We start from the raw sequence: 20,818 nt of genomic DNA, 5'->3' as shown, positions 1-20,818 counted from the left end.
TGTTATGCAAAGGACCGTATGTTGCTGTCCTGTTGTTACAGCCAGTTGTATATATACGATCAACACATTTATTATCAACGAAAGAGAAATATGTTTGTATTCCAACACATTTGGAGCTGAGATTATATACAAAGTCATCAGCATTAGATTCAACTCTCATAGAGTTATTGCGGTTAAACACATAGTTCTTGCTGGTATCATCTGAGAAACATATTTTGTTTGCTATTAAAAGCTTTTCGTCACATTTTAAAATCTTGGCTAGCCCTGATGTACAATTTTATTTACTTAATTTCCCACCAGCTGTTAATGGTAGATAAAATTCATCCAGGTTTTATTCCTAGAGGGAATATGTTGAGACTGAATCTAAAATTGTTGTACGGTATGTATCACTGACAAGAAAACATATTTTTATTAAATTGAGGAAAGGCTCAGGAGTGTGTTAAAACTTGGAAACTTTAGTGAAAAAACTGAGAAGATAACTTAGCTTATGTAGCTAATTAACATTTTACCTAATTTATTCCCTTCTCCCCAGTTTTAAGCTACATGAAAATGTCTATATTTTGCTGATAGATTATTATTACATTTATATCCTGTCCTTTATCATATTTGCATCCTTAAAAGAGTGTTTATCTTATTGTATTGTCAGAGGATGGAACAATTAAAAAGGAACATTGTAAACCCTGCTTTAAATATATATGTATGTATGAATGTACATACTAGGGGCTGCACCCATTTGCTTCTCATATTTTGCAGCTCATTATCACATTCACCCCCTTTTCCCTATCTCTTTCTTCCTTTTACAACTCCCCATTTACAACTCCCCATTATACCTATTTTCATGCATCCTCCTCCCTCCTGTTCTAATTCTGCAAATGCATTTGCACACAACCCCCATGCTGGTATATGTTACTGCGTTTTTTAGATCAATAGAATCTTAAGAGCAAGGCTGTCAGCCTGTTCAGCTGGAGACTGAGTGGATGGATGTTGGAGCTTCTTGTTGATTAACAACACATAACACCAGGAATTAAATACATTATGTGAAAGTACTGTGGAATATTTGAGGGCTCTGCATTCTTTAACTCTTTCACCAAGCTGAGAAAAGAAGAAGGCAGCCAAGGAAAGAGGGAGAAGATTGAGTATAGCAAGAAGGGAGGTACAGTGAGAGGAAAATGGCGGTTTAAAACAATGGCAGAAATTTGAGCAGAGGAGGCAGAGGGTGTCTGAGAGAGAAAAACAGCAGTTTAAAACAATGGCAGAAGTTTAAGTAGAGCAAGCAGTTCAGACCCCATGATAAAAAAGTGATATTAATATATATATATATATTTATTTTGCCCCAACATGCATCACTTTATATTGGGTTACATTAAATTGCATTTGCCATTTTACTGCCCATTCACTCCTTTTGGAGTTCTACACTCTACATCCCTCCTGCTACTTACCGTACTTTTCCATGTATAAGACAAGGTTTCCCCCCATTAAAATAATGTTAAAAAATGGGGGTCGTCTTATACATGGGTAGCCCCCCAAAAACTTGGCAATCCTCCCCCGCAAAAGTTCAACAACTCTGGGCAATCTCCCCCCATTTTCTTAATTTTGAGTCCCCCAAAATAGGGGGCATCTTATACAAGGGGCGTGTTATACATGGAAAAGTACGGTAATCAGTTCCTGATCTGCAAGAGGACCTCTCCCCATATCTTATTCTATAAGCTGCTAAGCTTACTTAGGAGTCTTTGGTGAGGTACTTTGTCAAAAGCTCTTTGAAAGAACCAATTGGCCAGCCACTATATAAAAAACCTTTGGGTAAAAACACTTAAATCAGGATTTGAAGAGTTCAGTTTTTAATTGGGCCTTCCTTTTGACATACATACATTTATCATCACATTTATCACCTTGTTACATTGCAGTTCATTATAAATAACACCTTTTTATTGCCAGCACACTTGGCAAACATAATTCTCTTGGCAGAAATAATTTGGCTTCCTTCTACACAAAGGATTATTTTTTCCTGAAGTGTGGACACATGCTGAAGCAATATCTCTTCTGAACAAGAATACTTGGGTTTGACATTTTCATCATGCTGTTGTAACAAACTTTTCCTCTCTCTGCAGCAAAAGAGTCCTCCACTCCATTTGGCGATCTTAAAAAATAACCTACCTGTGGTAAATAGTTTAATAGAAGCTAACCATGATATAAACTCGCTCGATCAGGTGAGAACTTGTGCTTACAAGATGAAATCTCGTATTTTCTTACCTTTGTTACGTTCTTATCTTTGTAATAAGATGGGGAAGGTATCAGTTGGCTTGATACATGCCAAGTGACTACTCTGTACAGTTACTATTTTGATAATGTCAACGGATGCACTTAGATTCTGTATTCTCACCACATTTGCCTGTTTTAATAGCATAGACCTCGACTGTCTAAAACAGCTTTTGTCAACCTGGTGCCCCCGGATATTTTGGACTACATCAGTCCCAGCCAGCAAATATTTGTATGCAGTATACAGTGGTACCTTGGGTTACATACACTTCAGGTTACATACGCTTCAGGTTACACACTCCGCTAACCCAGAAATAGTGCTTCAGGTTAAGAACTTTGCTTCAGGATGAGAACAGAAATCATGCCACGGCGTCGCGGCGGCAGCAGGAGGCCCCATTAGCTAAAGTGGTGCTTCAGGTTAAGAACAGTTTCAGGTTAAGAATGGACCTCCGGAATGAATTAAGTACTTAACCCGAGGTACCACTTTATATGCAAGGCTGTATCTTACCTTTTCTTAGAAATCTTCCCCTCCCTCCTCCAGCTGCCATTGTTGGAAATTTCTCCAGCCTGGTTTATTGTGAAGATGGCAGGATTTATTACCTACCTTCCTCATAAGTTTCTACCTTACAGGTGCACCATCTTCTCTTTGTGCATCAATTAAGTATAATTACATTTGCCAGGGGGAAGCTAGGTTCCCCTCCCCAAATTATTTGCTGTTTCTGAAAATCCCCTCGTTTCTTTTGAAACCCTGTGCTTTGATGCACAATTTGTATTTAAAACAATGGGTCAACATCACATTTATCATTTTAAATTGAGATCAAGAACTTATTTTAGACATATTCCTGGATGCCAGATAGAAAATATATCAAAATATCTGCTGGATCATTGGTGTGGGGAAGAGATGTTCTTGCAAGAACCCAAAGAGATTAGAACTTTTGAGTAGACCTTTCATAGGATTGCATTATAAAATGAATAATGAAGTAGTTTTGGGGGAACCCAATTTACACCATATAAATCTAACATTCAGGCAAGGCCTCTTTGCTGTGACAAATTCAGTACACATTTAAAGCAAAATATATAAGATTTGAACTTTCTGAAACAATATGGGAACCAAAACAGACCCATCCTTTGAAATTTGCACTTATCTGAATGTTGCAGTGCGGTTCTCCAAACAAACTACGTTTACAAGAATGCAAAAAAAATGAGGGGAAAGTGTGCATAAAAATGAAGATAGCAGTGAAAATCGACATACAAAAATCTGTTCAATTGGAACAAATTGCTTGCAAAAATGTATACATTAGTCAAAATTGTGTGTGTTAGGAGAAATTCACACAAAAATGTTGATGGATTTTCATAAAGTTTTATTTTTTTAAAAAAATAAATCACAAATTGCTGCAGGATGTGGAGAACTAAATTTAAAATGGGGAAAGTGAGAAAGTGAGACAACTGGAACTGACAGGTCCTTCCATTCTTAGCACTCGCATGAAGAATAGTGCTAGTGAAATAGGCTTTCCCACCCTGTGTGTCCTGTGCCGTCCCCAAGTCTACCTAGAACAGATTTAGGGAATCCTGGGGGAGGAGGGCAGGGAGGACATTGCATTGATGTTGCAACGTTCTCTTTAGCACTATGTTGAATACAACACATTGAGGGCAACGGACATTACTAATACGGGTCCATTCTTTTAAATGGGTCTGCTCTGAGTTGAACTTAGCTTTGTACAACCAACTGACTTTTTTGCCATGTTTTTGTTAGTAGAGGACATTCCTTGATAACATTCTTCTGCTTTGTCTTATTTCTGCAAGAGACATCAAACACCTTTACACCTGGCAGCAGACCTTGGAAATGTGGAAGTAATTGAAATGCTGCTAAAGGCAGGTTGTGACTTGAAAATTGTGGACAAGGTACTTTCTGTTGTTCGTGTTTCTGTGAAAATGCAATTGCTCCACAAGTCCTGTTCTGTAGAACAGGCTGCTCTTTTCAAATATCACCCACTGATATATATAACTCTTGATTTAACTTCTCTCTTAAAACCTACAAGTGCATGGCAATAGTAAGCAACCTGTCAGATCAAACATACAGTACTTACTGTTCTTTCTTTTTGAAAGGCTGAGCGAGATATAAAATACTCCTTTTCAGAGAAACACTTTCCCATTCTGATTCATTGGGTTCCATTTAGCAGCTACTTTGAAGTCTCTCATCCAATTGTGCCTTGATGCATCTAAACTTTTCCTTTCTATTGGGACATGCATTCCCCAAATATAAAAAAAAATACAAAGCAATGTAAGTCACACTGGCCCAGTTCACATGTCATGGTAATCTATAGTTAATGGGTTTTCTCCTCAGAATCACATGGGGAGGAAAAAACCATGGTCCCTGCCTTTGCATTATGTCAAGGAGACAAACAAATCATGATCAGTAAGCTAAGAACAAGTCTTAGGTACAGATTGTGGCTTCCTGGGAGCAAAATAATCCATGATCCCTGAATCATACATAACACCTAGAGATTTTTGAAATATTATAAATGCTATAAAATAAAATAACCCAGATCAATGTCTGCATGGATGAAGCCACATAATTCATTCTATGCACAGATGACTGAGCCAATTTGAATGCTTCTATGGGGGCCAAGGCCCAGGCTATCAAAGCTGCATTAGTCAAGTTCTATTGTGGAAGTTAAACCTATCCATTCACATTTAAGTTACTGACCTAAAAGGCAGGCCCAAGAGGAGTAATTTTGTGGAGTGTCTGAGAAGAGAATGTTACTTGAATTTATTATGCAGTGCCTTAAGTAAAAAATCTGGAGTAGTCCAACCAAGACTCGGCAATAACTCTCTTGGCCCACAATTAATGCTTTCGTGCATTGTGCTTTCTGTGACATAGATCCAGCAAGCTGAACATTATCTAGGTACCAAAGGAATGAGTCCCTGTCAGAGAAAAAGGTGGGATAGAAATAAACATATAATGATGATGATGATTTTTCAAAAATAAGAGATTGGAATGACCTAATGTAAAACTAGGGACCAATCCAAGATATGAAATGGTGAAATGTCATTCAGGCACACTTTCAAAGAGTGAGTCCCACTGATTGCAATGGGATTTGCTTCCAAGCAAATATGCATAAGTTTGTTTTGCTTATTAGTGTGACCCTCATTCTGTGGAGCAAAGGCTTCAGTTGCAGCATGTCTCTGAGTACCATTTGCTAGGAATTGCCAGTGGGCAAAGTGCAGCTATGCTCCTATCCAGCTTGCAGGCTTCCTAGAGGTGTTTGGCTGGGCAATGTGAGAACAGGATGCTGGAGTAGATGGAGCATTGGCCTGATCCAACAGGCTCGTCTTCATTCTTATGTTGCTGCGCTTGAAGCATGCTTCTGTCCCTTGGTGAGGCATACACCTGCCTTCTCTCTGCCCCCATTTCTGCCACCGGCACCGCTGTCGTAAGTCTAGGTTAGATTACACCTAACGCAATGGAATGAATTTCCCTCTCACACGGCTTTAGCTCTTTAGCACATGGAAACTCTGGAAGATTTATGTTGTGGACAGCTGTTTTCAGTGTAAATCCACTCACATAAAAGGATTACTGAGATAACCCGGTAAAGTCACAGAATTATGTGTGGCCTTGAACTGTCAGTAGCTGGGATGTACTTGGATTACAGAACAGCCAGTGGCTGGCTGAGGAGAGATGGATTCGCAACACTGTGAAAGCAGCCGTTGTTAGTGAAGAATTTCACTTTTTTATGAACTTGCGTTATCAGAGCTGTTAAGCAAAGTCAAGTGATTTGGGGCAGGATTCAGCTAAGGCAGGGGTCAGCAACCTTTTTCAGCCATGGGGCGGTCCACTGTCCCTCAGACCATGATGTGGGCCGGACTATATTTTGGGGGAAGAAATATTCCTATGCCCTACAAATAACCCAGAGATGCATTTTAAATAAAAGCACACATTCTACTCATGTAAAAACATGCTGATTCCTGGACCGTCTGCGGGCCAGATTTAGAAGGCGATTGGGCCGGATCCGGCCTGCGGGCCTTAGGTTGCCTACCCCTGAGCTAATAAGTCCTATCAGCAGGGGCCCTGCACAAGGACTTCCACTTGTGTAATGGGGCTTCCCTACTCTCCTCACCCCTCTGCCCCCACCCCCCACAATTGGCTGGGGGAGGGGAGGGTAGAACCCCTGGAACATGGAGGGAGGGAACAGGAGGGAGAGATCATCCTGTCTGGCTAGCTGAAATGCTTGCTCTGACAGAAGAATCACCTTACCATGATATTGAATCCCCATGTATATGTTTAACGTAATCATCTATTATTTTTAAAATATTGCTTAAAGCTAAGCAAAGAACAAATTCAAGCTATGCAATAATTATTATATTGGTTTAGAGCCTGATATAAGACAGGAGAATATGGCCGTACTCACACATTGTGCTAAACCATGGCTTGGAATAATGTTAGCAGAGAGTGCTGGTGCTCCCTGGGAAAAATGTGCTTTTAAAAAGGATAGTGTAATTTGTGAGTTTGGGGGCTGTGCAGATGCACATGCCTATAGACCCACCCCACCCCACATCCCTGGACTCCAACCTATGCCGGGGAGCAGTTGACCCCGAATTATATTGCTTTTTGATGGAAGGGAGGAGATAGCATTTAATTAGGGTTAATTTGGTCCACCAACTTGATTCAAAATGGCACCTGGCATCCAAATGTAAACGAAGTCTGCTGCCTCCACCTTGGGAACCCTCATGCTGAGTTTGGTTTCTCAAGAGGCATCCAGATTGATTCAGGTTGGAACTGCCATGCCGGATTTGGCAAAGGCCCACCAAATGCAGCAACGATATCTTCAGAGGGAACCAAACCACCATAGTTTGTACCTGTTGTGCCAAAAAGTAGGTGAAGCCATGCCAAAATTATATTTCAGTCAGCCATCTTGATTCAAAATGGTGCCCGGCATCCGACATCAGTGAAGATTCCCACCATCACCACCTCTGGAACACTTAGTCCAAGTTTGGCAACGGTATCTTGACAGGCTGCCAAACCTAAGCTTAAAATGAGTGTGTTTGGATTATAATATAAATCTTCCAAAGGGAATTGGAGAACTTAATGGAAGATAAGCCACCATGCTCCTGAATGCCAATTGTTGGGGATCACAAGCAGGACTGTGCTATTGTACTCATGTCCTGCTTGTGGGTTTGCACATGGTCACTGTGTGAACAATTCTTTATGTGTTTTTTTTCTTATTGTGATTAATTTCTATAGCGGAAACTGCTGTATGAGAGCTCGACCCCACAAGGCAGCCTATAAATACTTGAAATAATTTTAATTTTTATGAATTTGAAATACCCATTATATTGTGCTCTTCTTTACGACTGGATACTGTGTTTCATGCTCTGGGATAGTAGTCATACACATAATTATAGAACCTGCTAACAGTTTGTTCTTGTTGCTTTGATTTTCCACTATCCATATCCTGTAACACTGACAGTAAACAAGTTAATGTAATAAGCGAAACACTGCACCGTTAATGGAAAAGTGTATTATAATTTGCCTGGTATTAGTACACCATTAGTTCCATTAGATATTGAAGAGAGATTTTTTTTTTTTGGATGAACTCTTAGATCCTAATGACTGCTACTTACTTTAGTTTTTGTATGCGTTTCCCCTTTTTGTGTTTGGTAATATTTCAAAATTCAGTTTTTAAAAAATTGAAAAAAGATGAAGCTGCTAACCTCTTTTAGATTGGCCTTTTTCAAGCTTTAATTGATTCACGCTGTTTGCCTTTTCAGCAAGGAAAAACTGCACTAGCTGTAGCTTCCAGGAGCAATCATGCCTTGATTGTAGATATGATCATAAAAGCAGAAAGGTATTACACCTGGAAACAGGTAAGAAAAAACTCTGGTTTATTTATCCTTTTGCTAACACATATTTATCCAATAAGTGAAACCATTTTTCCAAAAGATCTAATGGCTTTGGATTCCCAAACTCAAAGGTGGGCTTCCTTGTAAAGGGGCTAGAAAATCCTAGAGAGAAAATGGGCGTTTCTTTTTCTTATTTCCATTGCATCTTTTGTTTATGTCTTCACTGTTATCCAACAGCATGTTGAGTTAGATGCTGAGTTCTCTTCCTCAAGTTTCTTGGCATCCTGATGAACTCGGTGCTTCCCATTCTTAACGGACTGTATGGGAAATGGCGGAAAAAATCAGTATGTTCTGCCTAACCAAAGATCCTTTCCATACAGCACAATCTGGTGCATATTTACTTAAAAGTTAGTACCGCCGTATTTGTTGGGGTTTATTCCCTTGTAAATATGTTTAAGATTGCAGCTTTGGAGACTTCTTTATTTTCCGTCAGTCTACCTTCTGCTGTGGCTGGGTTTAAATGTGGGGAGAGGTTTTCCCCATTGGGGCAATTATTTGCATACTCATGCACCTTTTATTGCCCAAATTGCATTATGTTACAGTCTGATTGTCTGAATGGTTCATTAAGGTGAGTACACACTCATGTTTTGGCATTGTCACAGCACATGTTTAGAATGTTTGCAGTGGCATTCTTGGCAGCGACTACAGTGAACATATGGGACGCGGGTGGCGCTGTGGTCTAAACCACAGAGCCTAGGGCTTGCCGATCAGAAGGTTGGCGGTTCGAATCCCCGCGACGGGGTGAGCTCCCGTTGCTCGGTCCCTGCTCCTGCCCACCTAAGCAGTTTGAAAGCACATCAAAGTGCAAGTAGATAAATAGGTACCGCTCCGGTGGGAAGGTAAACAGTGTTTCCATGCGCTGCTCTGGTTTGCCAGAAGCAGCTTAGTCAAGCTGGCCACATGACCCGGAAGCTGTATGCCGGCTTCCTTGGCCAATAAAGCGAGATGAGCACCGCAACCCCAGAGTCATCCACGACTGGACCTAATGGACAGGAGTCCCTTTACCTTTTAAAGTGAACATGGTGTGTTGGCTGGCCACATAATGAAATTGTGGCGTTTTTGTGTGTGGGTGATTGGGCTCCATTTGTTTATTTCATGTCTGAGGCTAGCCACGTAATATGGATTATGTTCAACCCTCCCATTGCCCCCGTGGAACCATGTGGGCCCAATGAAAACAGTTTGGCCTGCAGCAAGCTCAGAGATCCTGCAGGACAGATCACATGCCTCTTGGAAACTACAATTTCCATGATGCCAGAGGGCCTTGGAAATACTGTGCATGAATGGGCACATTCATGTCCTCCTTGTGCATCTTATGAAACAGAAGTAGAAGATAGTGATAAAATATGAAGCTCCAACTGGGATACAGAAAATCAGGGTATTATTGGCGTGCTCCTTTTTACAGAACTAATGTGCTGCAGTGGCTAAAATGTAGACATTGGCAACTCATTCAGCCATGAAACTCATGTCCTTCAGCAAGGCACTGTCCTGTACCACGCAGGGGTTGTTGAGGATAAAATCAAGCTGCCAAGCTCTGTGGAAGAACATGAGAAAAAGAAATATGGGAAATAAGCAAACATACTGATTGAGGGAAAAGGAATGCCAGCAGAATGCACACTTTTGCTGCAGAAACAAAGAGCTTTCCATGATGGAGTTGGTGTACTTGAAGCTCTTGTTTTTTGTTCCTTTAAATAAAACAGAGAATGGAGGAAAGGGCAGGAAGGGAACACAAAGTACAGATTCAGCTTAGATTAGTTTGGAGTTAGCTGGCTTTTATAATGTGTTGCAAGGTTAATTACATGCTTATTTAAGTGCAGGTCTTCACAGTTCTCTTCCATATGGGGAAACAAGGTTCAGCTGGGAGGAAGAGGAGGCAGCTTTGTTCTTTACCAGAGAAAATGGCTTTGGAGTCTGGCGATAATCAGATGGATATTTGTCTGCAGACGTTTGCAACAGAAATGGGCAAAGGAGGGCAGGAGAACATTTCACAGCAAACAGCTGCTGGTCAAGGGAAGCAGAGCAATGTCTGGGTTTCTGAGTAAATCCATAATGGCATCTGTTGTAACATCCATTCAACATAGGCAAGCTGGGATTGTGTGTGCTCCATCTCAGCCCAATATACAGATGGGTCTGGTGAGGTCTTTTTTTGGCCAGGATTCTGTGTCATGTTCAAATTCTGTCCTTTATGGTGTGAAGGTGCAGTGAGATACCCTTGTGCAGAAGGGCAGGAGGGGAAAATGAACTATTACTGCTTTTGCTTTTTTTAGTATCTCAAGCTTAGTCCTGTCCTTTAAAAGGTAAAGGGACCCCTGACCATTAGGTCCACTTGTGACCGACTCTGGGGTTGCGGCGCTCATCTCGCTTTATTGGCCAAGGGAGCCGGCATACAGCTTCTGGGTCATGTGGCCAGCATGACTAAGCCGCTTCTGGCAAACCAGAGCAGAGCACGGAAACACCATTTACCTTCCCACCGGAGCGGTACCTATTTATCTACTTGCACTTGACATGCTTTTGAACTTCTAGGTGGGCAGGAGCTGGGACCGAGCAACAGGAGCTCACCCCGGCATGGGGATTCGAACTGCCGACCTTCTGCTGCATCTGTATGCCTATTGAAAACTAGACCTGGAAATTGACTGGGGATGCATTATGTATACCAGGTTTTTCTACTGTGGGGTGAATTCTGCTTCCCCCACCTTCACACCTCAAAGCACAGCCCCCAACGTGAACACAGATTGTGTCTTCCTTTTTGCCCCTCCTCTAATGCTTCAAGCACTCTGCCTGCATTGAGCTGGTTAAAAACCAACAACAAAAATGATTGTATATATGTCTGATGAAATGCTTGTTCCTAGAAAAAGTAATAACTTTTTATCTTGAAGTGGCTTCAAGATTGAAACAAGGGCCAGCCAATCCGTACTGTGCAGAGGTGGAGCAGAGATGTGTTTTGTCTTTAATCAGCACAAGGGTCTCTCACTTGCCAAGATGCAGAGATGTGTGAATGTAGAAACCTCTAAACTTTTTGTGCTGCCCTTCTGTACAAGATAAGATGACAAACCCAGAATGTTGCCTGAAAGGGAATGACCGCTCCCCGCATTAAACGGGGGGCACCCTTTGCGTAGACGCGCACAGCCCCTAGACCCGGTGCGGCTCCATCAGCACAGGCTTGGCTTTGCCTTCCCCCAGGTGGGATACCTGGAGGTCTCCGCCTACCTCAGTCAGTTGTCCAATCCCACCTGGGGGAAGCATTGCCAAGGAGACCAGGCCAGGTAGGGGAGGGACTACCTGCCCACACAATATAGAGGGAGGATCTTACCTGGGAATCCTCAGTTGGCTCCAGAGCTTCTCTGTGATTCTCAGGCTGAAAGGGGTTTCCCAGCCCTGATTTAAAATGTCAAGGCTATCCATGTGAATCTCTAATGGCATTAACATTCTAGAAGTGTGATACTGAAATTGTTTATTAATTTAGTATCTAATGAACCATGCAACTTGGTCCAGGAACTGTGAACTCAGAATAGGCTATGATCTAATCTAGGTCTGCAAGATCTGGCGCATGGAAACTTTTGGCCATGCTCATGAATGCATAAATTAAGGTGTGCTATTGGGCATGAGGCCTCACACAACCTTGAAGAGTCTACACCATATATTTTATGTGTAGTGTATGTTTTGCAGTATCTTGCCTCTAGCAATGTGTTTTGATTTCTGCCCATTCCTTGAGAATATAAATAGATGAGAGGGGTTTGGATTGCCTCCCTAGTTGCTATATGTGAGAGTGACTCTCTGATGTTCTTCTATTGCTTCACCTCTGCTATCACTGTCAAAGGTGTAGCATTTATAAATGTCTCACTTGTTTGCTTCCTGGAAACAAATGCCTTAGGGGGATAGCAGTATAAAGTAAGTTGGGGGCTATTCATGTCGGTAATTCTGTACCGGCAGAGCAGAGGTAGAAGTGTTTGCTATGAGAAATGCTGGAAACAGGAGCCTAGTATCCTGTTTCCCTGTATCAGCAAACCCTGGTTATTGGTTTGTTTGTTTTTACAATCTGTTGTTGCGTCCTCCTCCAATTCTTTCCCTTTGGGGGTGTAGTATGTCATGCTTCTTGTTGCAATCAATATCAGGGCTAGCCTTGGAAAATCATTAAGATTCAAAGCCAGGGATATTTTTAATAATTGGGGGAGGGGAGCCCTATTATTGGAAGAACCACATGGCTTCATCTTTAACTTTCATTCCAGGAGCATCTTCAAAGTGGTGGTGATCCGCAAAACGATAACCTGTCTTTTAAACAAGATCACAGTGTGCAGACCAAACAGATTCGCTCCTCCCTTTGGAATCTTGCTTACAACCAGTTAAAAATGCGTGAGTGGACAAAACTGGCACAATTTTGGAAGTTTACAGATGAGCAAGTCAAAGCTATTGAAGAGCAGTGGACAGGTAAATATACTACATGAAATGGCAGTGTCCTCATTCCAGACATAGGAAAGTCCACATAAGCCTGAGCTACAGGTTTTGAATTATGGAGAAATTAGTCTTTCTCTAGCTCTAAGCATTTAAAATTAAATGTAGCTGTATGGTTGTTGATTTTTAAATGCAGGATACAATCAATAGCTGCTACCTGTCTTGCCAACTTTGGATAGTTGTTTCCAAAGCGAGCATAGAAAATGTAATCATATGGTTCTTCTGTACATAATAAAATACAGGATGTACTTTTGTTGTTGTTGTGCTATATATGTTCTCCTGGCATAGACTAGGTCTTAAAATGGATTCTATAAATGCCCCTCTTTCAAATTTTGTAGGTGTATTTGTTTAAAGCAAGACTTTGTCTTTAGACATTGAATTAAAAGTCGTCGTCTCATAAGTCAACATACATATTCTCATACCTGTCAATGTTTGAAAGGGGTGTGTGAGAGAGAATTTGATTTTGGCCCCACCCACTGAGCACTGGTTCATGCTCAGTCACCAGCACATTGTGTAGTATGTTACTGTTTCAATATTTACATTTATAACTAAATGGTGTGTTAAAAACAGATAAGGATCCCTTGTTGGTTCAGCCAACTGGGACCAAGTGAACTCTTGGATTACAAGCTCTGCTCTTCCACACAGCCATAATGTGGGGCCCTTTGATGTTTTCTCTAGCATGCCCAAGGTCACCTTATGCAGATTGACACCCATCAATCTGGCCAAAGGGTAGACAATTGTGAAGCCATGTTCCTAATGCTATTACGTGATGATTCTCCACTTAACATGTAGTAGGATCTTTGTTCAATTTCCATGAGTGGGGAAAGTTATTCTTTAACCATTTCAACTGTGAGTAGGAAAGGGAGCATTCTTCTTCCTAGTATGTGAACTCTGCAACCTCTGTACTCAAGCTGGGGAAATGAAAAGACAAACACACACTTAAGCTGCATTTTCCTCTCACCGCTGAGTAATGTCTAAATTGTAACTAACAAGGAAAGGTTAGCGCCTTCCCCGCAAGTCATTTAGCACCTAGTCTAATAAACTTGGGAAGAGATAGGGAATAAAACAGCATGTTGGTAGCTTACAAAAATCCCAAGTGGAAATGGGTAGGGCAGAAGATGCTCTTATTTGTGGCAAGACAGTTGCTTTCAAGTTGTGGAAGCAAGTATCCAAAAAGGTTCCGTTCTCAGAGCCAAACTGGATGTTACATGTTGTGTTTGCATCTCACATGTGCTGGTCTTTTTTTTAAAATAAAAAAAGAGAAGAACAATAAGGTGGAGGGAATACCTAACCATTTTCATTCCATTTTGGGGATGGGGGATGGCACCCCATCACACAAGTTGAAGCTGCTCTCCCGCACTGAGAAGATACAGGATCCCCATACAGACAGTGAAGCAGTTTGGGGAGAGCAAATTTAAGTGGACAAATGGTGGACAAAAGAGTTAGGCAGCACCTTCCTTTTAGTCTCCACGGCTACTTTTCAGTTAAAAAGAAGAGTAAGGGTTTTCTGTTCTCACATCTCCCATGTAATGTCCACCTTAACTCTCAGTCCTCCCACACAGCAAATTGGTAGTTCCATATTCAGTGTGAATTTTCTGGGCTTTGGGGTGTTGGTGTTGAGTTTTTATTTTTATCTGCTGGTTAGGGCGGTGGGAGTATTGCTTGCTTCATTGTTTGGCAGCATGCTATCATGCTTATGGGAGTGTATTTTCCCCTAATTTGTTGTATGGAATATCAATCCCTTTCTTCCCTATGGCATAGTACATTTATATACATCTTTTCCAGTGCTTGGAGAATCTTTGGCTGACAAGAGACTAATGATAATTCCCTCTAAGAATTGCAAGTTTGAAACAGAGACCCTTTATACAACCCCTGCTCCCAACAGAGCCTCTTCTTTCCCTGTGAACAGAGGGGCTTGGAGTATCAAGCTCATTCAAGCAAGCATCCCTACACCAGTGGGAGATAACATCCCATGTGAAAACATTTTTCTTCCTAAAACTACATATGTTGTTGCCTAGGAAAAAAGAGCTACAAGGAACACGGACACAGAATGCTTCTCATCTGGTTGCATGGTGTCTTAATGGCTGGCCAGAATCCAGTTAAATATTTGTATGAAGATCTGGTAAAAGGAGGATTCAGAGATCTAGCTGGTGAGCAATCAAATTAAGATATTCTATCTGGTCTTTGAAGAGCAGAGACTTTGGGTGGGATTTACCGAACAAGTCCTGTCAGCAGAAACCTTGTGCAAGGTCTTCTGCATGCACCATGGAGATTTCCCCCATCTCCTCCTCCACACCCCCCCCCCAAATGGCTAAGGGTGTGTCACAAGAACCCCGAAAACTGTGTGTAGGGGGAGGAGAGGGGCAGTCATTCCATCTGGCAAAGTGAAATGCTTGAGCTGACAACATAAATGCCTCTCTGATTCTGTATTAATCTCTAAAGAGAAGAAAGTTTTCTTCCCCAACACACTGCTGGTTTGCATAAGGTACCTCCAATTGGTGTGGGAGTAAGATATACCACAAAGGCACCTTTGCTTCCTTCTGTGCAGACACTCCTTCCAACTTGCTAGCTATGGCAGTGCACAAGAGGAAAAACAGGTACATTGCAAGGATCGATTTTGCTGGGAGTTTGGAAAGTGACTTCAGTTGGTTTAGTTGATCTGGCCCACCCCTGCTATACCAACACACATTGATTTATTTAGTCATAGTTCAGGAGTCATCAGCTGTGCCAGTTAAAAAAATGTCTGCTGTGCCATAATTTAGAATACAAGTACAGTCACAGTGGCTTTCTTCCCACTACAACCTCATGCTTGCTGGTCCTGCTTGTGGAGATCATACCATATTGATCCCCCACAACAATGATGCGGTTGTCTTCTAATAACAGGGAGCATTCCATGGTACCAGGAAAGCCACGTCACACACTTTCACACGCTTCGCAAATGCAAACACTTCCAACACATGCAACTCCCTCCCTCCGCCCAAGAGCCTCTTTCTCAAACACCTCCCCCCATTCTTGAGCTTCTCCACCCCAGATGAAGGAAATGCCTGCCATTTGCAATCAATCATCAATCCATTAAAACACACAAAAAATACATTATGGATGCTAGCACAGTAGCAATTCCTTGATGTGGTTAAACAAGTGAGGCACCAGACTTCAGATGAGGCAAAGGGCCTTTCCAGCTGATGAAAAGCCCAAATTTTACTTTGAGCAAGTTCACCTTATCCCTAAGGGTGCGATGCCATGTCCTCCTCATGGATAATGAGCTGCTTGCTGGAGGAAGACAGGAGCAAGTTGTACTCAATTTGTTACTTGGGGAGAAAACAAAACAAAAATATTGGCTCATCCAGACTTCTGCTTGTCCGACTGCTTTCCCCCAGGAAAACCCATTATTAACTGCTGAATCAGAGCAAACCTCAATCGGGTTTTTCATGGATTGACATTTGCTCTGATTGAGTGCTAAAGAGTGGCTTTTCCTGGGGAAAGCAGAGGGACCAACAGAAAACCGCTTGGGCCCTTGCTTTCTAGGCAGAAGACAAGCAGCAGTGTGGATGAGCCTGAATGCTTCAGTGTTAGAGGGAAAGAGCTTGCAGTCGTGAGCAAAAAAAAATTTAAGAATGAAATGATGGGATATACTGGAGCCTGGGTTGCGAGAAAAAGATGAAAAATTCCCATGCAGCATCAATTTCTTAAAATTAAAAAGGGAAATACCCATGGTGTGGCTGTAGCTACATCATCAGTACATATAAGTAAAGGAAACAAGATGGCAGGAAGCCAGTATACAAATAATACTGAAAGCATTTTAAATAAAAGAAAGCAAGCCAGACAACTTTGTTTTGGGGGTGCCTGTTTCTATTTCAGAAATTCTTTAATTCCTTCTGGTTTCACTTTAACAGCAGATGGTTGGGTGGCTACTGAATATTGTGCGTTGTGCAGAAATGAACATGAATCGTTCACATCTGACATATTATAGGCATGCCATGTTTTCTGAAGTCTCACAAGTATTTCCTCTTACAGAGAAGATCAGAGCAGAAAATAATGCTGGCACAGAATCCAAGAAATGTGCAATTTCATGAACTCATCCACCAAAGAGCTGGAAACTACATACATTCTGGAATTTACAGGTGCCATTTTTATTTTTCAATAGAAGATGCTTCTTCAAAAGCAGCCAGTTTGTTCCCCAAACTTCTATTTCAATGCACTGAAACATATTTGTACGACAGAAGGTTTTTGGTTTTTTGGCAGGAGAATGCCATGTATTTTTCTTACGGCAAACAATTCTATAGTGGACATGTGAATTAAATTATATAAAACTTTGTGTTAGACACTTAAAATTCAAAGCATTAAGTCTCAAGATTCTTTTATCTAAACTTCATAATCTGAAGGTTCTAACATGAGGTTACCATACAGTACACAACTGATGTTCCTTCAGTATAAAGTGTTTTTCAGCATAATTTTTTCCTCCTAAAGTTTCCTCCCTCTTATTTTTGCAAGTAGACACCTGGAAACCAATTCCCACCCCCCCCAGAATGGTGTGATGGTACTAAATTATACAAATTGTGTATTAGGGCTGAAAGAGCTGTACATACCCAAGCTTTTGCAACCATCCTTGTCTCAATGCAACCTCCTGTGGTTTTTCAAAATGCTGTTCCTTGAAGTGGCAGTCAGCATTGGCAAGGGAAATTGGCAGGGCCTCTGCATGCAGTGCCTTAGATGTCCACAAAAGCCTCTTTGGATCCTGGGCCAAGAATATCCCAGCCTGACCAGAGATCACCTGAAGGAGAACAATTTCTTGTCCTCCTAGAAGTCAGGCATTTGGTGTCGCCAGTCCAATTTTGTGAAATACTCTCAGCTACTAATTTCCAGGTGTTTCTTGAAAATGTTTTTATGGCAACAGGCCTATTTAGCTGTCCAACCATTTTTCTTTCAAGATGAGACAATCATTTTATTAATATTTTTTATTGCTTTCAAGGTATTTTCTATTTTATTGAACCTGTAAATTTTTTTGTATACCATATGGCTATTTTGTATGCAAGGGTGGTGTCTAAATAAATAACCATGGTCAAACTAGGTTACAGTCACATGGGTGGCATAAATTATTATTACTATTATTGAACTAGTTCCTATCTGCTGTGGCCAAGAGTCAGGACTGATGGAAGCTGGTGTTCAACAACTACTGGAGTTGTTCCATTTTGTGTCTTTAGCATAAAAGTGTGAAACCGAGTACACATACGGGAAGAATGCATCGCCAGAGTGGTGCATGCTCTAGTCATCTTCCACTTGGACTTCTGCAATGCGCTAGACTATGTGGGTCTACCTTTGAAGGTGACTCAGAAACTGCAACTAATCCAGAATGCGGCAGCTAGACTGGTGACTAGGAGTGGCCGCCGGGACCATATAACACCGGTCCTGAGAGATCTGCATTGGCTCTTAGTACGTTTCCGAGCACAATTCAAAGTGTCGGTGCTTACCTTTAACGCCGTAAACGGCCTCGGCCCAGTGGAACTGATAAAACTCAAATTCATCATGAAAGAATGCATTATGAGACCTTTAAAAGTGGCACTGCAGATGCCACCTTTTACAATTGGGGGGGAACCAAAACGTTGCTATCATGAAAACAAAGGACTGGGACGTTACTTCTCTATAAAAGCATTCATTTTCACTCAAATTATGTATATAAATGTACTACTACTCATGGCAAAGAAACCTATTTCATATTGTATTTTGCCCTGTTTTCTCATTTGGTGTCAGCAAAAATAATGGAGGAACATCCCCCCCCCCCCGAATTTCAAGTCTGATTGGTACATCAACAGTTTAGGGCTTCAGAATAATAAAAGATATATGTAAGGCACTATTGATGTTTAAGTAGTAGAAATACTCATGCTTCTTAAAATATACAGAGTTCAGTTTATCCTTTTTATTAAAAACATTAAATAATCATTAATAAAATAGTTAAGAAAATAAGAATTTCAAGTAGACCTTATTTGCAGTTACAAAGAACTACATTGCACTAACTCAGGCGCTTTATATTTAAGCCTCAAAACATTTTTACATATTTATTATTATTAGTGAAAGGAAAAAACATGATGCATCCTTGGGGTATAAACATCAGGGAGCATTTTAAACTGTAACCTAGAATATTTGCCTCCATGTGTTCAAGGTAAAATACAAGCATTTTAACCTGTAAACCTAGTCAACCACCTTTATTGACTGGACGTTGCTGTGGGTCTGGGAGTGAGATTTCGCACTGTGTCCTGAAGGCCTCGCACTGATAGCGTTAGAAAATTGGTGCAAAGTTCGAGGATATTTAGCAGCAGTAGCTTGAGGTATGGTTTGCTGAAACATACAAGAAAAAAGCAGTTATTTTCCCTTCCCCATCTCATGATCTCAAACAAACCCGTAACATTAGCAAGGTAAACCAGATACTCAAAGAGACTTTAGAAAATACTTCCATTAAAAAAAAAATGTTTCCCATAGGTCATCAAATAAAAAGTGAAGCAACTGCTCAACTAGTAACTTTTCTATTTGTTCTCTGTAAACTGGAAAGTCAAATGTCCTACCTAGCAACTTAAAAGCTTTAAGAATGAAGAAGAGCCCTCCTGGGTCAGACTGCAGAAGCCTATTTAGTCCCGTATTCCATTCTCAGTGGCCAACCAGATGCCTGAGGGAAACTCATATGCAGGGCATGAACTCAGCAGCATTTTTCTCACTCCACAACAACTGGCATTTAGAAATATACTGCGTCTGATCCTGGCCCATGCCCATATTATTATTATTATTACTGATGTAAGTCACTTTGGGAGAATGTGGATTCTCTATGGCCTCATATACCTAATATCACTGCTCTCTGCAGAAACTGTTACTGTGGCAGCGGCAACCTTTTACACATTAGATGGATGGCAACTCCATGGTATTTTCAGTGCCTCCTGAAGATATTCCTCTTTCCATATGCTTTTATTTTATCCCGGTCTGCATCTGTATTGGAGCTATTTTTAACTATTTTAACATATGGAATTGTTTTTTATTGTTTCAAAAATGGAGCTGTTTTAATTGCTTTTATCCCCTTCTTGTTTTATGGCTGTAGCTGTTTTCATAATTGTGTATTCCATAATGTGGGCCATTATGAGAAAAGGTAAGAAATATAATAAATGGACAAATTAATAATAACACTACCCGGAGAGCACATAGTCAAGGAGAAATTCAAGCCAGGAATTTTCTGATTTGCAGCTGCGCAGATTACGCATCACACCTGTTCACAAACTCCCCATCAAAAAGCACTGAAAATTTTTGAACTCTCACATTTCAAGTCAAACATCCCTCATGTATTCTACAGTAGGTAAGCTAGGTTCCCTCACATATTCTTTCTTTGTATTCAAGATTTACAGTCTCTTCAGTGAAAAAGTTGCAAAAAAAAGTAATGATTCCAGCAGAAATGGGAGTTATGTTCCTCTCCTGCTGTCTTCTCAGACAAGCAGCCTGACTGACAGATTGTCATTAGGGAAAGTAGCACAATAGTACAGTCAAGCCTGTTCTTATAGCCTTGGGTCCTGGCCTATATGTGTCCACTTAAACGCAAAAACATACATAGTGATTGACAAGAAACATTGCTTTCAAAAAGCTTTAGATGACCTTTGCTACAAGCTGTAGTTTAAGGAAACTGGCAGGAGAAAAAAACACGAGTCCAAGTGGCATCTGGACCTTTCGACGTACTGAAAGGTAAGGAGTAGGGTGAAAAGGATAGAGAACAAACATGAAGCTCCAAAAGGAATTAAGAATCACCTTTGAAAACTTCAGAGTTTATTCCAAGTCTCTTATCAGTTATGGCAAAAAAGGCATTCGGTATCTCAGAACCAACAAACTTTGTCAAGGTTTCCTACAGTTTCAAGGCCTTACATTGAATATCTTTCTCATTTGGACTTCTTCCTCCATTTTTTCCCAATTCTCTGCTTGTTCTGCTGAAAAGCATAACCCAACGGCCTGGTTTATGCATACTGCTAAACTATGGTGCAATGGTATATGCACAAGCTTCAGGCTTATGGACTTCCTTGTGCCCTCCCCTCCCAAACATCTCCTTGTGGCTATACCAGAACAGGGGAGTGGTGGTGGGGCACACAAGCCTAAGAACTTTGCATGTAACATAGAACCATAGTTTAGTGCTACTCGAAAAAGGCCCCTGTAGAGTGATAAGCTTGCAGGATGCAACAGAAACTGACTCAGT

At 41.1% G+C, this 20,818-nt stretch overlaps 2 protein-coding genes across 8 annotated transcripts in view; one reads left to right on the top strand and one right to left on the bottom strand.

Annotated features, from left to right (window-relative positions):
* ANKDD1B (ankyrin repeat and death domain containing 1B) overlaps positions 1 to 19,772 on the top strand; it is a 35,079-nt gene extending 15,307 nt beyond the window's left edge. The window contains exons 10-15 of the mRNA XM_083577402.1: positions 2,109 to 2,207; positions 4,060 to 4,158; positions 8,026 to 8,121; positions 12,381 to 12,579; positions 14,622 to 14,753; positions 16,618 to 19,772. Of these exons, the coding sequence (XP_083433528.1) occupies positions 2,109 to 2,207; positions 4,060 to 4,158; positions 8,026 to 8,121; positions 12,381 to 12,579; positions 14,622 to 14,753; positions 16,618 to 16,676 (684 nt within the window). The 3' untranslated portion in view covers positions 16,677 to 19,772. The remainder of the gene's footprint in view (positions 1 to 2,108; positions 2,208 to 4,059; positions 4,159 to 8,025; positions 8,122 to 12,380; positions 12,580 to 14,621; positions 14,754 to 16,617) is intronic.
* The window catches only part of POC5 (POC5 centriolar protein), a 35,901-nt gene continuing 24,741 nt past the window's right edge, over positions 9,659 to 20,818 (bottom strand). For 6 of the 7 annotated variants that reach the window (XM_083577381.1, XM_083577383.1, XM_083577382.1 and 3 more), the window contains 2 exons: positions 18,802 to 18,936; positions 16,431 to 16,801 (listed from right to left, as the gene is read on the bottom strand). In XM_083577381.1, coding sequence (XP_083433507.1) covers positions 16,679 to 16,801; positions 18,802 to 18,936 — 258 coding nt within the window. In that variant the 3' untranslated portion in view covers positions 16,431 to 16,678. Of the gene's footprint in view, positions 9,689 to 16,430; positions 16,802 to 18,801; positions 18,937 to 20,818 lie in introns of those variants that run through there. The other variant, XM_083577384.1, reaches the window with a different exon arrangement.

Source organism: Podarcis filfolensis (genome assembly GCF_964270895.1).
Source record: "Podarcis filfolensis genome assembly, chromosome: 11".
Taxonomy (NCBI): domain Eukaryota; kingdom Metazoa; phylum Chordata; class Lepidosauria; order Squamata; family Lacertidae; genus Podarcis; species Podarcis filfolensis.
The sequence above is the reverse complement of the archived record's forward strand: the minus strand, read 5'-3'. Positions and strand labels throughout refer to the sequence as shown.